The sequence below is a fragment of the Macrobrachium nipponense genome, chromosome 22 (genome assembly GCF_015104395.2).
Source record: "Macrobrachium nipponense isolate FS-2020 chromosome 22, ASM1510439v2, whole genome shotgun sequence".
In the NCBI taxonomy this organism is placed as follows: domain Eukaryota; kingdom Metazoa; phylum Arthropoda; class Malacostraca; order Decapoda; family Palaemonidae; genus Macrobrachium; species Macrobrachium nipponense.
The window spans coordinates 51,154,614-51,173,316 of record NC_087213.1 but is presented as its reverse complement, the minus strand read 5'-3'; the positions used below and the strand labels follow the sequence as shown (position 1 = coordinate 51,173,316).

General features: G+C 38.3%; 1 protein-coding gene across 3 annotated transcripts; it reads right to left on the bottom strand.

Annotated features, from left to right (window-relative positions):
• Positions 1–1,134: 1,134 nt before the first annotated feature.
• LOC135198631 (uncharacterized) lies at positions 1,135–13,825 on the bottom strand. Of its 3 annotated transcripts, none has more exons than XM_064226398.1 (3): positions 13,409–13,825; positions 8,131–8,814; positions 1,135–2,425 (listed from the first exon to the last, which is right to left on the bottom strand). In XM_064226398.1, the coding sequence occupies exons 2-3, from the start codon at positions 8,672–8,674 to the stop codon at positions 2,154–2,156; spliced, it is 816 nt and encodes a 271-aa protein (XP_064082468.1). In that variant the 5' UTR covers positions 8,675–8,814; positions 13,409–13,825; the 3' UTR covers positions 1,135–2,153. The 3 variants fall into 3 exon arrangements, with proteins under 3 accessions (XP_064082468.1, XP_064082466.1, XP_064082467.1); XM_064226396.1 differs by lacking the exon at positions 1,135–2,425 and adding an exon at positions 5,779–6,407 and having other exon boundaries at positions 13,409–13,818; XM_064226397.1 differs by lacking the exons at positions 1,135–2,425; positions 13,409–13,825 and adding exons at positions 5,779–6,407; positions 9,889–10,033.
• Positions 13,826–18,703: the final 4,878 nt, after the last annotated feature.

Sequence of the window (18,703 nt, the reverse complement as noted above, 5' to 3'; positions counted from 1 at the left end):
ATACCTGAAGAGAGAGACAGCAGTTTGCATGTATGTATGTAAGTATGTGTATCTACATATATCTAATAAAAGGAGCCGATAAAAACGCCAAAATATTGAAAGTAAGTACTATATTTTAGAGACTGTTGTCTCTCTCTTCCTTACCTACTTTACCTTACCTGAAGAGAGAGAGAGAGAGAGAGAGAGAGAGAGAGAGAGAGAGAGAGACAGCAGTCCCTGCAATATAGTATACTTACTATCTATATTTTGGCTGTTTTAATTATATGTATATATATATATATATATATATATATATATATATAGATACACACACATACAAATTTTCTAAAGAATGTCTTCCATGGGGAACAAATTGGAGATATCTAATACAGTGATGACTATGACTCAGAGTAGAAATTACGGACTCCAATACGTAGAGTGTAAGAGAGAGAGAGAGAGAGAGAGAGAGAGAGCGAGAGAGAGAGCTTAGTAGTGGACAAAAACGTTTTGGTCCTATCTCGTGGAATTCTGATTAAATCGTTAACGCATCTAAATAAACCTCCTCCTACAGCTCTCCCTCTTCCTCCTCCTCCTCCCTTCGTGCTCCCCTTCCTCCCTCCCACCCATCACCACCCAAACCTCTCACACCCCATTGTCCCCATTAGGAAATAACACCCAGATTTGATCACATGCATCGCCTCCATTGATCTCGTGCTTCGCCATCGTTGATGCGTGAAGTATTCTGATTAATCATTTGCATATTTCTTCAAATCTCTGTTGCGCTGCAAGAGGCGGCCAAGGAAACACCATTCCCCAATCTGTGCAACTGGTCCGTCTCCACTCACTCGTGAAGAGCATTGCAACATACTTCCAAAACGTTTTCGACAAGCAGCTTATGATGGCGACATATCTGTCGCTATTTAGCAACTCCGTCGCAGGGGGGCGTGAAGTATCCGCAGAGACCGCCCCCCCCCCCCCCAAGCGTTTCATACTTCCATTCTTTTCCTTCTTCTGTCAGGCTTTGGAATTCACTCTCTCTCTCTCTTCCTTTGGGTTCCTTGTGTGTATTGGTGAAGGGGATGGGCAGCCCCATCGGCCTCTTAATCCAAAACCTCTGATTTTATTTAAGGAATGAAAATACAGAGAGGAGAAAGATAGTTTAATGTCAATTTCACAGTGAATGCAAAGTAACAAGTATAATTGATTTTGCTGTTGTTTTTTTTGTTTATGCTAGATACACAATCAGCAATGAACCATGACCTTAATCAACAACATAACAGATTGTATATGAGACATTTAACAATAGATGACACTGATGATATATATAAATAATTGATGAATTATGATAAACAAAAAGGACAGCCAGAGAAAAGATAAACAACGAATAAATGGAGAAAGAACTAAGAGAATCGACAGGCACCTTATATAATTCACTTAAAACAATTATCTGAAGACTGCAAGTTGGGTTCTAAGTTGAGACAGACGTCGAGTCTTCCTTAAGACTATTTCTCCCAAAGACTTGACTTCGTTTCTACATAGGAAATCCTGTGATGACTTCAGTAAGTTACTTAGTAAATACATTTCCTTGAAACTTTATTTATTTAGTCTCTTCATTCAGCATCTTACTAAGAAAGAATTCTTCCATAGTTCTGATAACATGTCTTTCATGATTTAAATGCATATGTACTTATCAAATTCCCTGAAAAATAAAATAGTCTTGAAGAATCAGTTTATCAACAGGTAACTCTTGGTAGAAAACCTGTGTTACTACTGGATTATTGACACTCATAATAATATACAATAAGTCTATGATTAAATCTGATTGAGATGTGATTTTTGACCTCATCTATTTCACTGAGCCACAAGAAAATCTAAATTTTCAACTGACAGTCTTTTTCCCTTTTGCTATCATGATCAAGAACATGATTTCAGTAAGCCGAGACAATCATTCTCCGAATTCTACTGAAGAAAGTGCCTCTATCTCACTGGGAACATTCTTCCATTAAAATTCTGATAAAAAGTTATTTCCATTGTCACTGGGAACATTCATCCAATATTTTTAACAAACCAAATTTAAACTGACACTAGATTTATCAATGTCATCACAAACGTTCCTCCAATATGAATGAAATCCTCCTTCGAACCTAAACAGGAATAATCCTCTCCGAGCCGGATCAAAAACATGGGAACTGAGAAATGAAATCTTCTTCCTGAAGGCACTGGAGAATGGAGGCCACTTCCCCCAGGTACTCGACCATGGGGCCTGGGGAGAGGAATTGACCTCCTCCTCCTCCTTCTCTGCCGCCCCCTCCTCCTCCTCCTGCGAGGTACTTCGTAATGTTGAAGTAGGCGAAGAAGAAGAAGAACGCCCCGAAGGCGGCAATGGCTAGCAGGGAGATCTCGGTCCCAGCAGGCTTTTTGCGTCGCACTCTGCGGGCCCTCCCTTCTTCGGGAGAAAAGGGAACGGCTTTTAAAGAAGGGCTTGCAGGTCTTTTCCTTTCTAAGGAGCAACCACTCTGGCGATTAAACTGGGGTAAGACGGTTCCTTTGGAACTCGAATCAGTTGAAACTCAGCTGAAGATGCGTCTGGTTGTGTGGTTGGCAACACTGCGCAGATGCACTGGTGACGTCATCGCTTGCTCCGTGCTCAGCTCTGAGCATTTCTTGGTGCGAGTTCATACCAAAATTGAGAGCTAAAGGAACCGTTTTCCCTAATTTAATCGCCCGTTTCACTCGGCACCCTTTTGCCTAACGTATTATGATTCACATTCTAACTTACTGAACGTAACTCTATATGTTAAACTGTGAGCAAATTATCATAGTCTTTCATGAAAGTTTAGGCCAGCCTTTAAATCTATGTGATGATGAGAGTTTTAGGGTTCATGCCCGTATGTAAACATGTTTGCAAGTGTGTCATGCATCTGTTTTAGGTATATGTGTGCTTAGGGAAAGGGAAAAAGATATTTTAAATATTTCAGACCTTTACTGGGGACGCGACAGTTCTGTTGTCTGAAGTAAGTGTGGCACCCACCTTTCATGGGAATGTGTTACTTATCGTGTTGGCTTGCTTGTTAATATTTACAAGTTTGTATGTTCTTTACAACGTCCTTTCGAAGCCACATACTGCATGCATTACCTTCGGTTAACTCACTTCCTGTCCAAGAAGGTTTGCCTGACCTGTATATGATGCCAAAGATTTGGTAGCATGTTGACATATCTCACCCTGTGACTAAGTCATGATTGATGGACAGGAGGAAATCGCCACTTCTTCCAGTGATTAATAATTACAAATTTTGATCGACGTCTGTACAGTGATGCTCAAATCTCATGCGACATGACTCCATAGGATTTCGTTCAAAATTCACTAACTGGCAACCTAGCATGCTCCATATTTATTTTTTATTTCAATGCGAAAACGCGAGTATCGCATACACTAAAGCCATAATATGTTTCATAAGAGTGAAATCTGTCATATATTTAAAAATTGTAAGAAAAATGTCATGTGTAGCCAAAATTTCAGAAAAACCCTTACGAAACATTTTCAAAACTTTCATTCACTCATTGCTGAAGCATTTGACCCAAAACGAAGTCGCAATCAAACCTCAGTTCAAATGTTAAATAAATAAAAAGAAGAACGAAAAAAATTGTCGTAACATTAATAATGCTTCCAAAGCAAACATAAAATTTGAAATACTCCTATTTGATTGCTTTTACCCTCAACGCTGAAAAAATGTAAATATGTATATACAAAAGTAGAATGCGCCCACCGATATCAACGTGTGAGGGGAGCATGTGTGACGTATCAGTGTCGGTGCAACAACAACCACCTGGTATATAAGTAGGTCTACAATGAGTAGAGACCATTAAATTATCTTGAAAACATTTACTTTATGTGTTAAAGGAATATTTGGATTTTCATACATAATTATTTGTTATCTTTCTTAAATATTTCAAAACTGATAGCATACTAGCAAATATTCGCCTATTTGTCAAAGCCAAGATATTATTCCTAGGCCTAGGTTGTTAGATTTCTTTACTCTTACTTAACATTCACATCTCTATATTAACAATTTCTGGCCAGAAAGCAAATGAGGTTATCTACACATTCCTGCACTTCAAGTTACCTTATGAAAGAATAAATTATACACCAAAAGCGAGCAGAAGGACTTTTAAGAAAATAATATTGTAAACCACTTGAAAAACAAGTGTTACATATGCCTTGATATTAATACTTATGATATTTCGATTAATAACCATCTTCTCCATGTAACCAAAATCATCGTCATCTTTTATTCCTCAAAGAACAGGTAATCTCTACAAATAAAAACATTAATAAAGATTACATCTCAGAAAGCTGAGATTATTTTTCTAGGCCTATAAATCATTTTGCAACATACACGCAGCTTAAACACAGCCTGAAACTTCAACATTCAAAGAAAACTGGTTGTAATTCATATTCCTCAAAGAACAGGTGATCTCTACAAATAAATTCATTAGTAACAGATTACATCTCAGATGGCTTAGATTATTTTCTTAGGCCTATAAAACATTTCCCAACATACAGGCAGCTTTAACGCAGCCAAAATCTTCAACATTCAAATAAAACTTGTTTTAATTCATATTCCTACGTTGAAAGTGTTGTTATGACTGTTGAGCTTATTAGGTCTACTGTCATAATGCTGCAGACATGTTATGTTGACCAGTCCGAGGAGCATGTTAAGTGTGCTTTTATTGCTGGCACCGCTAACCTTATCAAACCACACTTGAACTGAGCAACGTAAAGATAAGAAAAATAACAAAATCGATTCAAATCACACAAATCAAGAATTATACTAATGCATAAAAGGGATCATATCTATTTAACCATACGGAAAATAAGGCTGGCTGTAATTCACAAACTTTTCGACATGAATGACATTACAAATAAAAAAAATAAAAAAATAGCGCTACTTGGCAACATCACGTTGAGTCTGAGAATATGGACGATACAAAAAAAGAATCATGTCGCATAGAGATTTGAGCCCCACTGTACATTGGTATAACCACTACTGCTTAACAGCTGTTAGATACGAAGAGTCTAAGCCATGGTACGTAGGAAATTGTGATGCAGAGTTAATTTATAAATACATTAAAGGAATAGTTCAGAAATAAATAAACAGTTCCACATGACATATCATATCAACAAAAACTGCAAACTCTAAGAATATGAAAACATAAATAAAAGACATTTAACTCTGTGAAAGGTTTCCTATCAGTTCCTGGGGAGTATTCCTGAGATCGACTTCTTGAGGGAGTAAGTTAATGCCATTTTAGAAATCACATGATTATCTGTAAGGTCACAGGACGACCCCTCCAAGTATAAATCCTAGGAAAGCATTCACAGAAGTTGACATAACATTAAATGAATTGTCTTTTACCAGTAGTCCATAAAATGCCCTTCCATGCATAGATACAAAGATTCTGTTAAGATTAAAGCTATATATATCAACAAGTACAAGGTTCGACCGTTCAGAGCACCTGCTTGATTGTCCAGTCCTCTAAAATAGACCCACTAAACTAGGTAGATAACAGATAACGCTATTTACAAATTTCATGCGTCTAGGATTATAGGCCCAGGCTCTTCAAACCTGCTCTAAATGTAAATGTTTACTCAAAGACACCGTGAGTCACTTCCACGAGAAACTGAGGAAAGAAGAGCTTATTTTACTACTATAGTAGATTCACATCAGCCGTGCATTTGATGTCTAGGCCAGTCCCTTACGACGCTCCTGACTGGCTGTTCAACAGCCAATCAGGAGCGTCGTAAGGGACTGGCCTAGATGTCAAATGCACGGCTGATGTGAATCTACTATAGTTCCAAGATGTTTAGGTTTTTCCTAGAGGTATCTTACCCAATAGGCTGAATACCTTTCTTCGTTTCTCGCCATTTCCTTGAAGGTGTTGATGTCTTGTAGTACCATCTTGGCAGTTACATCGTCAACAATTAACCAATATTTAGGGTTAATAACACACCATGCTCTTCAACTTTTACAACGAGATGCAGGAAAAGGCCCTCTCGGATTACGAAGCCGAGAGAACAAGTTCGTCTTTGAAAAAACAACGAGGAGGAGATGGACAGCAGACTTGGTCGTCTGCCTAATCGAGCAGACACCGCATACTTCGAACGAACTCCTCCTCCTGGAGGCACCGCAGGATGTAATTCGCGTTCCTTAGGTAATCCCCTGCAGCGGCAGAGGAAAATCCTCTGCTGATAACTGCTCCTGGTCCTCCACCTTCTTCTTCTTCTTCTTGTTTGGCTTCGTTGGAGGACCTGTTCAGGGCCGAGTAGACGGCCAGGGCTCCGACGATCGCCACGGCCAGGAACGAGAGGCCTGTTCCCGCGGAGGGCTTCCTCTCCGCCTTCGGGAAGTCTCGCAACCTCCTCGATTCTTGAGGGAGAACAGAAGTGGGTTAGTCTAGAGAGAGGGGGAGCCGTCCCGTTTGCAAAGCCTCCATTTACTACTACTACTACTATCGTCGATTCACATCAACCTAGCATTTGACGTCTAGGCCATGCCCCGACTACGCTCCTAATTGGCTGTTGATAAGCCAATCGCAGGGCTGGAAACTCTCAGTGTCTCTCGAGAGTTCGTATAGGCAGCATGTATTTTCCACCTCTCCTGAAAGAAGTATACCTGAGGAGAGGTGGAACAGATATGCTACCCATGTGAAGTCTCTCGAGAGACTGAGGGTTTCAGCCCTGTGATTGGCTTATCAATCAGTAGACGTCATGTGCACAGTTGATGTGAGTCTACTATAGTACTACTGTTACTGCTACTAGTGGCTCTACTGAGACCATCACCAACGATTACTACAGTTCACGTGACACAAAAAAATATATAAAAAATATACAGAAATAACTCGACGGACAAAAGCTGCAAAGATTATATCTTGAAACCAGAACTTGTTAGGGACAGTGGACAGACTTCGATGCTAGCGAATATATTATGGCAGATCACTCAAGTCTTACTTTATTCGCCCGATAAACATTCGCCACCGGAATATACACACTTAATCCTTCCTCGTCGAAATGCACCAGACTCTCTCTCTTTCTCTCTCTCTCCTTACGGCAAGACTAGGTCACCGTGTCGCACCATAACGTCCAGCTTATCAATAATCTAATGCTGTGCGTCCTAAGATGTGTCTTGCATTAAACAGAGTTTTTTTAAACCGTTATCCCTTTGTGCTGAATCACAAGTGTTCTTTGCATGTAATGAATATTAATAACGATACACTACACACACACACACACACACACACACACACACACACACACACACACATATATATATATATATATATATATATAGATATATATATATATATATATATATATATATATATATATAGTATATATATATATACTTATAATTTAAAGATGCTGTATTCAAGGGCTAAGTAAATCACTATTGATTAAACGTGTCATATGTATTATTCTTAAGTCTTATAAGTAATTCAAAATGCTATTTATATATATATATATACTTATATTTAAAGATGCTGTATTCAAGGGCTAAGTAAATCACTATTGATTAAACGTGTCATATGTATTATTCTTAAGTCTTATATGTAATTCAAAATGCTATTTATTTTGTGGAGGATGAATTGTTTTTTATTCATTTGTTTGTTGTCTGCGTTTGTGTATCTTTTCGTTTTTAGTCGGTCCTTTTTTTAACTGTTTTTGTTCTTTTTTTATGTACTCGTTTTTAATTACAGTTGTTCTGATCTCATTTTTGCTGAGAAGTCGATGTTTTTTTTTGGGTGTTTTATCCTTAATAATAATAATAATAATAATAATAATAATAATAATAATAATAATAATAATAATAATAATAATAATAATAATACTTGGCTGAAGTTTCTGGACGAAGGGATATGTGGAGATACTTTTGTGAATAATAATAATAATAATAATAATAATAATAATAATAATAATAATAATAATAATAATAATAATGGTACCTTAATAAAGGTTTATGGGCGGATGAATATGTGGAGATACTTTTCTGAACAACAACAGCAATGATAATAATAATAATAATACTAATAATAATAATAATACCACTTAATTAATTAAGGTTTCTGGACGATGTCACCAATAGGCCTACTCACCCTCGGATTCCTCCGAAGCCTCCCTGGACCGCCGCTGGCTCCGCTCCTTCCTCAGGTCCTCCCCCCGCCGGATGAGACTCAACTCCACCGGCTCCTTCCGCGAGCTCCCCCAGATGACTCCGGAGATGATGTCGTTGTCCCTCTTGCTGAAGTGGGAGGGGAAGAAGCAGTGCAGGTGGAAGTTGGAGAGGACATCCCCCTCGGGATCGCTCGTCAGGCACGCCGAGATCCTCGACAGGTCCAGGATTGTGTCTTCGACGGATCGCTTCGCCCCTCCTCCACCGCCTTCCGAGTTCTTGGAGATGAAGTGGTACGCCATGTACTTGACGAAGGCGCCGAAGACGCCTATGGCGATCCACGAGAAGCCGTTGGCCTTGTCCACCTTACCGACGGCTCTGCTGTGGATCTCCTGAGGCGGCTGTGTTGTGGATTCCTCAGGAGGAGGGTCTTCCACAAGGTCGTCAGCCGACTTCTTCGAAGGCGCGGCCATGGCTGTTGAGAGCAGGACGCTCGACAGGAGGAGGAATGTTAATGAGGGTTTCATGTCTGCTGTTTGTTTTCCTTCTTCTTCTTCGTTTTCTTCTTCTTTCTCGAGAGAGTTTTTTCCTTCTTTTCCTGCTTCTTCTTCTTCTTAGTCGTCTTCTCCTTCTTCTAAACGCTCAATAGGAAACTGGGTAGTAGTACCTGAAACACAATAATAATCGTAACATATGTCCTTCTTTGCGTATTTTAAAACTTTATTTATAGTAGTACCTGGAACACATTAATAATTATAACATATGTCATTCTTTGCGCATTTTAAAACTTTACTTATATAGTCGTAACTGAAATACAGTAATAATTGTAACATATGTCCTTCTTTGCGCATTTTAAAACTTTACTTTAAGTAGTACCTGAAACACAGTGATAATTGTAACATATGTCATTCTTTGCGCATTTTAAAACTTTACTTATAGTCGTAACTGAAATACAGTAATAATTGTAACATATGCCAGTCTGTGCACATTTTAAAACTTTACTTATAGTAGTACCTGAACACAGTAATAATTGTAACTTACGTCCTTCTTTGCGCATTTTAAAACTTCACTCATTTACACTTATTATTCTTGTGCAAAATGTAGGAAATCCTTCGTAAATATTTGTCTTGAGGACGACGAAGGCAATATGAGCTTTTAATATTGACTACTTCAGCTGAAACCTTTGGAAATATTCGTCACGAGGGGAAATCTCCGGGTCTGTGAGCTGGTGATTGTTTTAGGTTTTATGTGGCGTCGCCTCGGTTCCTCTGCTGTAGTTTCTGACAAGTGTTTATGATCGAACTATGACATTCTGATAAAAATAGAAGTTACATTCTCTAAGTCTTTCGTACGTACGCACGAGCACTCATATGTATATATGTGTGTGTATGTATATGTAAATATATACACGTATATGTATTGATATATATATAAATATATATATATATATATATCTATATATATATATATATATATAATATTATATATGTGTGTGTGTGTGTGTGTGTGTGTGTGTAGAGAGAGAGAGAGAGAGAGAGAGAGAGAGAAAGAGAGAGATTATCGCATCTAGCAATCTATATCCTTATATTACTATTACATTCTTCACGAGTACGAGTCGCCCAGTTAGATCCACACACATTACGTAATACTGAGAGAGAGAGAGAGAGAGAGAGAGAGAGAGAGAGAGAGAGGTCACACACACACACACAAATCAGGACAGAACCCGTTTTTATTTACGCACCGTCCCATTCAAAGGTCCCAGGTAACGGTAGACGGGCGACTTCCTTCCCGTCTAAAAATACACACACACACACACGTGATTGATTTGCATATGGGGACAACGGGGCCACGAAGAACAGGTGCAGAGGTCTGTGCGGAATTAGTGATCGTCTCTAGGTAGGATACGCCGTGTTCCTTTATGCAGAATCTGGGATACAAAGTCTTTTTTTTTTCTTTAAATTATACACTTTATATATGAGCTAGTCTTTGTTTAGCTAATATTACATGCTACATCAAGGAGCATCATAAACACAGAAACATGAAATAATCACTTCAAGAATAACAGTACAGTAGTACAATACACCAAGGTTTATCCATCTAAAAGTATGACATAAAAAAACGTGAAGCTATCCTACAATCTATAAAAAAAGAGTAATCCAAAGTTGAAGAAAAAAAAAGTATATATTTTTTCTGCGTTCTCTCACAATTGACGCTGGGAACTGAATTATCTGGATTAATAGACAATAGAAATCTGTTTGCAGGTTTATTAGCAGTCACGTTAATTACACATTTACCAGCACATACCCACGATAATTACAAAATTAGCAGAACATTCCCACGTTAATTATACACATTATCAGCCCGTACCCACGTTAATTACACCTTTACTAGCAATTTACCACATTAATTACACATTTACTAGCACTTGTCCTCGTTAATTGCTCATTTACCAGCACTTGCCTACGTTAATTACACATTTACCAAATGATCAGAAACCTGTCTTGTGGACTGTAGACCTATCGTAGATCACTAGAGATTGACAAAAATTGAATCTTATATAAATTATTATTATTATTTGATTGATAGATAAACCACTAACCATTCTATTATATTTATTATTGTTGTTGTTGTTGTTGTTGTTACTTTGTGTTAAATAAACAACAAACCAGCAACGGAGGTGGCGTATACGCATGCGCACTGATGCGTGACTCGGTTGCGCCGTAGTCTTTCTTTATTTTGTCTGACCTCCAAATATTTACGTCTTTTTTCACATTTTTAATGGATTAATGACGTCTTTTGCCTCGAATCAGAAGCACATGAAAACGACAGAGAGCAGACGCGAACGGAACGACAGATTACGAGAGCGACAGAAGAGGAATTGCGACAATTTGTCGTCTATTATTAAGGTTGGCGGTTTACGGAAATGAGATCTGTGTCGGCTGGGAGGCGGTCAGTCAGGGAAAGAAAAAACTAAAAATAAAAATAACGGATACGGGGAAAGCAAGTCTTAAACATAATATTTGTAGATGCAATGCTTCAAATAAAAAGACAAATGACCCCCAATTTCCATTTTTCCTACCCCCCCCCCACCCCCCCCCCATTAATAAATAAAATTATAAGCACGGCTCGAGCGGTGTCTAAAAAAATAAAGAGACCTTAATCATCTATTATTTTGACTTGTAATCCACCAAATAAAAAACAGATAAAATTCCTTTACAAGTTCCCATTCTCTGACACCCCCATCTCCACCCCCCACCCCCACACCCAAAAATAAAAATGAGACTATACGACAATCACGGCACGGCGAGCAGAGATACCTGTTTTACGGGAATCGTGAAGTGTATAACTTTTCAGTTAAAAATTCGTTTAAGAAAACAAAAACTACAAGACGGAAACGGGTCAACTAAAATGATAGATGTTACGAAGGTATAGAGAGAGAGAGAGAGAGAGAGAAGAGAGAGAGAGAGAGAGAGAGAGAAGAGATATGTGCGTGTGTATATATATATCAAAACGGAGTCAATCAGAAAAAAATTATTATTATTATTACACCAGAGAAATCCTATAGGCAACAAAGAGAGGAGAGAGAGAGAGAGAGAGAGAGAGAGAGCGCAACGGGAATGGATATCGGTACCAGTTCCCCGCGATGGGCGAAATTCTTTAGATTTTTTTTGTTAAAGAATCGCACTGAAACTTATTGCGCTGTCCAGTGGTGAGCGGTACCACCAGGTAAGCGACTCGCGGTACCGAGTTAGCGGTCATTTCCGAAGTCAACTTGGTGACTCTCTCTCTCTCTCTCTCTCTCTCTCTCTCTCTCTCTCTCTCTCTCTCGATTTTTTTGTTGCCTATAGGATTTCTCCGGTGTAATAATAATAATAATAATACTTTATTAAAAGTAATGGCTACTTCAGCAGCATTACACTTGTAGAGATTCTTCTCTATTTTCCGAATAGCGGCTTTTTCCGTGCTACTTAGACAGGCTAGTAGAGCGCCTATAGAGGTAAGAAGAAAGAGAGAGAGAGAGAGAGAGAGAGAGAGAGAGAGAGACATATATATATATCGTTAATGACCTTGATAACTATGGTATCATAGTTTATCTGTAAAATTCAAATATATACACCAATTTAGACTGTATTTGATCATGACCTCTATAGGCGCTCTACTAGCCTGTCTAAGTAGCAAGGAAAAAGCCGCTATTCGGAAATAGAGAAGAATCTCTACAAGTGTAATGCTGCTGAAGTAGCCATTACTTTTAATAAAGTATGCTTGAGAGAGGGTCTCTTCCTAAGTACAATAATAATAATAATAATAATAATAATAATAATAATAATAATATCATGGTTTTTATTTTGTTTTTTTTTTTACTGATTTATTACTTTTTTATCTCTCTCTCTCCATCTCTCTTCTCTCTCTCGATTTTGTTGTTGCCTATAGGATTTCTCCGGTGTAATAATAATAATAATAATAATAATAATAATAATAATAATGCTTTTTATTTTGTTTTTATTACTGATTTATTACTTTTTTATCTCTCTCTCTCTCGCTCTCTCTCTCTCATTGTTGTTTATGTTGCCTGTAGGATTTCTCCGGTGGTGTAATAATATAATAATAATAATAATAATAATAATAATAATAATAATAATAATGATTTTTATTTATTTTAGCTGATTTAGTACGTTTTGATATATGCATCAAACACATCTCTCTCTCTCTCTCTCTCTCTCTCTCATCTCTCTTCTCTCTCTCTCTCTCTCTCTCTCTATATATATTATATATATATATATATATATATATATATATCCTATATATATATATATATATATATATGTATATATATATATATATATATATATATATATATATATATATATATTATATATATATATATATATATATATATATATATATATTTTATATATTATATCTATATATTATTATATATTATATTATATATATATATTATATAATATAGATATATATATACTATATATATATATTTTTATGTTTAGGTAGTATGTATCCCTCATCTGCAAGAGACCATTTCGACCACCTTACGGAAAACGAATACCTGGTGGTTGGTCGATTGTTAGGGGTCGCAGCCAGTTTGTATATGGTGTCGGGGCTTGAAGCTTCCTCCTTCAGGAATGAAAGTGACGACACGGGAACTTCCACATGCTTAAAAATTCTATAAACAACACTTCCACATGTTCCTCAAGCACATCATATCACCTCGTTGTAATTCAAGGTCATGGTCAACTACTTACCTCCAGAATCGTTCCTGAGTCGTTTGAGGGTTCTCCAAAGGAGGTCTACTACCTCCTGTCGAAGAATGGCAAAGTTCGAGTCCTGCAGAAGTGGAATATGTCGGTCAGAGGCTCCTCCGATTGGCCTCCCACTTCACGGAAAATCGGCTTATTTTTTTTCCAGAGTTCCAGAATTGCCTGGAGTCCTTTTGGACATACACGTGAGCTGCTATAAACGCGAGCAACCACTGCTACCAGTCTTTCCCGACAAACCAGAGACCACTGCTAGCTGCTGTTGCTGCAGTATGTAAGGGTCAACCAACATCCACCAAAAAAAGCAACAGCAACGTCCTGGAACGAGAGAGGAAGAGAGAGAGACTAGCTGCCGTTGCAGCAACCTTCCAGCGGCGAATGAGACCGCCCGATCGCCAACCTGAAACTTCCAGTGCAGCGGCTGCGTTTTCTCTCTCTCTCTCTCTCTCTCTCTCTCTCTGGATCTCGTGGCGCGGATTGAGAGCACCGACTGACCCACAGCCCGTGGTCCTTGGCCTCTAGTCCTTAAGTACGGTTATGTCCTGATACTCTTCTGGCCCGCCAGGAGAGTGATCAGGTCCCTCTCAGTGCTACAAGACCTAGAGAGAGAGAGAGAGAGAGAGAGAGAGTGGCTTGAAAGTCGTTGCTTCTTCGTATTCCTTGTGTTTCGAGTTGCACCAAGTTATCGCCCAATGTATAGGTTGCTCGTGTTATTCCTTATTAACACATGATTAAGTCTGTGTACGTAAGTTACTCCTCCTTATGAAATTACAAGGGCAATAAATTACAACAATCCAAAGATGGGATCAATTTCGAGAGTAAGCATAACCATAATGGACACTTAAGCGTTTTATAAAGATATAAATCAGAGGTGTGAGATGAGAATGTTCTAAAATGAAATAATTTGAACGAAAAGGAATGAAACAAAATATATCAATAAACAACTACAAGCAAGTACACAGTTATATAAATATAATTTCAAAGCTGTAACAAAGATAACACCACATTTTGCAAAATGTGAATACATTTTTCAGGACTTAAAGAAATAATTTGAACGAAAAGGAATGAAACAAAATATATCAATAAATAACTATAAGTAAGTACACAGTTATATAAATATAATTTCAAAGATATAACAAAGATGACCCCAGATTGAGCAAAATGTGAATACATTTTTCAGGGCTTACTAATTTTTTTTCTTCTAATTTTGAAGGAGAGTGAGGTTCAGGAGTCGTATATGAAATGTTAAAATGCTTTTGGTTTTGACTGGTTTTCTCGCTTTTAAAAATCATTAAGATCTCATTTTACTACATCTTTTGGCTGTCAGACTTCCTCATGACTGATCGCTTGCATTTCTCACCAGACGGCTAAGGCGTGTTGCCAGTTAGAGCAACGTCTGGTCTTTGAATGAGATGTAAAACCTCTCTAGTTTAACCTGGGACCAGGAGGAGTTCGCGGATTCATAGAGTTTCAACGGAGCTTTCTTGTATATTAAGCTTAGAGGATCCTACAATCCCAGGAGCTTTGTCCCATCTTGAGTTTCCAAATCTGGTGATCAGCAAAAGGATCATCAGAGGTGAGGTTACCTGACAGTGCAAAATTACCCGAAGGTCATCGAAGGTCACTGAAGGTCACTGAAGGTCCCTAAGGGTGCAAAGCCTTTTGGGAGACCGTTTAATGAAGGCCCATGGGTTGAGAGGGGGTGGGGGGGGGGGGGGGACGCTTCCTGAAGGAAAAGGACAGAAGAAGACTTCAAATCTGTCCAAGCAGAGACGAAGAAAGAGAAGAAACTTCACTTTCCAAGTGCACTGAGATCGCAACCAGCACACTAGGAGTAGTAAATAGTATAAAAACACACATACTAGATGAGGCTTTTAGTCTCACATTAATTTTTCAATCGGTAATTTAGTGGGAATGTGATCAAACCCAATCGCAGAGTTAGATATATATCCTTCATGATTCACAAAACTATATTCTGTCTTCAGACAGACAGAATATGAATATCTAAGTTCGACCGTTACATGCGAGCCATCACGAATCCGTCGACCGACTTCCTTTGCTCAGATGTGTCCTGAAGACGAAAATCGACACTGAAGCAAACAGACGCACGAACACGTGACCTAAAACAGCAGCTACCAGGCTGTTCTCACTAACCCCGAAGCGATGAATTCAGTGGTAGCTTGTAACACCACTTCTGATTTTTCCTCTCCGTTGAAATGGTTTATTTTGTTTTCTCCTCTAAATAAACGTGTGTTTATTCTAGTCATGGGAAGACTGCACGCAAGTTTATTTCATTTTTATGCTTAGTTTATTGATAATAATCGATGGAATATTACTATAATCATAAAATAATGAATCTAATAACTCAAGATCTTGCTGTTGTAATTATAAACGTGAGGTTATTCCAGTCATGGAATAACCTCAAGTTCATTTGATTATTAGGCTTATTTTATTGATGATAATCGATGGAATATTATTATAATTGTAATATAATGAATCTAATAACTCAAGGTCTTGCTGTTGTAATTATAAACACCAACTTGACTAACAAGGTTGTATGTTTGTATGAAAATATACAACAGTTATTAATATTATTAATCTTAATAACCCGAGATTTTTCTGACTTAATCCTAAACAAAGTCTTTTATCAAAGAGGTTGAATATTTTATGAAACAAAATATAAAACTGTTGTCATCAATATTAATATTAATAACTCGAGAATGAAATTCTCATTAAATGGAAAAGTTGAAAATGGGAAGTGAATACTGTATTTGAAAGAGAGAGAGAGAGAGAGAGAGAGAGAGAGAGAGAGAGAGAGAGAATATTAACAAGGAACCGATGAGAATGTAAAGGAGAATCTGCAAGGAACTGTTACTTCGACGAAGAATAAGGAGGAACCGTTATCCTATACTGAGAGTAGGAAGGAACCGTTATCTCATGTTAAGAATAAAGAAGGAACCGTTATCCTATGTCAAGACTAAGAAGGAACCGTTTACCTGTGTCGAGAATAAGAAACCGTTTTCCTAAATTGGGAATAAAGAAGGAACCGTTATCCTTTCCTGTGTCAGGAACAAGGATGAACCGTTATCCTGTACTGAGAATAGGAAGGAGCCTTTATCCTTTCTCATGTCAAGAAGGATGAACCGTTATCCTACGTTAAGAATAAGAAGGAACCTTTACCCTATACTGAGAATAGGAAGGAACCGTTATCCTTTCCTGTCAGGAAAAAAGATGAACCTTTATCTAACGCTAAGAATGACAAGGCACCGTTATCCTATGGTAAGAATAGGAAAGAACCATCAGCCGACGTTAAAAATGAAGAAATCATTATCCAGACTTGGAAACATTCTCACGTCATTAAAGGAGAGGAGACTTATTCCAAAGAACCGTTATTCCAGACGGAATTGCATGAAACGGGAACCGTTATCAAGAAGAAGGAGAAGAAGAGGAAAGAGAGTAGTAACACACACTCGTATGCTGCAATGGTACTAGAGAGGTTCACAATCTCGGACGCTATATGTTTCCCCAAACACCTTCGCCGCCGACGCTATTCAGCCCGTCTTTGTTTTCGTATGTGTTCGGTTGGAGTCACTCTTCGTCTGGTACCAGACAGATATGTCTGTTTAATCGCTTACTTGGGGAGTAAGCCTACAAACTTACTCTCATGTTGTCGTTCTTGGTCTTGTTGGGGGGTAGGTAAGGTCTATGGAAGAGCCTCAAAAGGTCTGAAAAAGATGTTTCGCGTCGAGTTAAAGATACAGAAATTTTAGGGCAGGATGTTTATGAGTCATTTATGAGAATAAAGATGTAAAAAATAAATAATGTGCATTTTAAACAGTACATAGAAATTATTTCTAATAAAATTTAGCGTATTTATATTAATTTTTCGTTGGTGAAACAACGATATACTTTACTCTAAGTTTTAGCACTTTTTACTTTACGTCAAGTTAGGAATATAATGTTTACAACTTATGTGCGACTGGAAAAAAAATCTTGCATGCGTCTACCGAGTAAGCTGGAGGTCGGATCACGTCTTATTTTTGTTGTTTTCAGTAAAGGTTTTACGGTCTCCTTCCCACACCCCCCACCCCCATCATTCCTGTCCTTGTCTTGTTTAAATTTAGGTCTAAGGCCAAGCGCTGGGACCTATGAGGTAATCCAGTGTTAAAGTCAATGTTGAAAACATTAATTGTTAGGGGAAAGTTGAAGAAAATAAAAGGGAAGAGAGGGAGAACATGAACGGAGGTAAAGTAAAAGGGATGAAAGGGTTGCAGCAGCTAGAGTCCCAAGGAAGTTGGACGCTGCAAAGAACCTCTAGTAATGCCTACAGTGCACCACGTGAGGTGAACAATGACTGACCCCCTTAAGAAGTGTCTCGGCTAGATGATGGCATTATTTGACAATTATATCTCACAGTGTATTTAAACAAGCAAACATCTCTTCTAGTTGACTCCCGCTGGCGCCTGATACTCTCTCTCTCTCTCTTTCAAATCGTCAGCTGAGAACACTTAGGAGCAAGGTCAACGTACGTACATCCAAGAGGCCTCCAAATGCTAATCATCCTGGAGAGAGAGAGAGAAGAGAGAGAGAGAGAGAGAGAGAGAGAGAGAGGAAAAGGTGATAAATGAATACTACATGAAACATAAATGGAAAACATAACTGATGTGTCCTTAGCAAAGATAAATCTCTCAGCAAACTGTCACGTGAGATTAGAAACTGCGTTGCTTTGGAGAGAGAGAGAGAGAGAGAGAGGACGCTGGATGAAGACGAGAATCAACCAAGAAGCGATTTCAGTTACACGGATTGGTCGGAAGTTTAACTTTGTGCTCTCTGTGCCAATTGTGGGGGGAGGGGGAACTCTGCGACGCTAGCTCATGGCATTCAATGAGTAGGTCATTTATCTCGTCCTCTCTGAAACTGGGTTTAGAAAAGAGGCGTCGGGTTGCCCCACCCACTGGCCTCCTCTGTATAGGGAAACTAGCAACGAATAATACAAGGTGCCTGTTTCTAACCAGCATATGTCTTCGGAAAAGGAGACAGAGAGAGAGAGAGAGAGAGAGAGAGAGAGAGAGAGAGAGAGAGAAGGAAGTTGTCCTTAGCAGCCTTTTGTTCTTAAGCATAGCAATTATCCTATTTTCCGTTACGAGGCAAATTAATGTTTCCTTTTGAAAGCTCAACAAGACAATGGCCTAACTGAGGATAAAAGCTCTTTTAGCTTAATCTGTGTTTTTTTTTTATTTTGTCTTTTGTTTGCTGCAAGACATATTGTGCGTGTTTAGATGA

Coding starts and splice junctions, on each gene's coding strand:
- LOC135198631 (XM_064226396.1), bottom strand. CDS start 8,674: ATGAAACCCTCATTAACATTCCTCCTCCTGTCGAGCGTCCTGCTCTCA. Junction 6,408..8,130: donor GGCTTCGGAGGAATCCGAGG/GTGAGTAGGCCT, acceptor TTCTCCCTCAAG/AATCGAGGAGGTTGCGAGAC.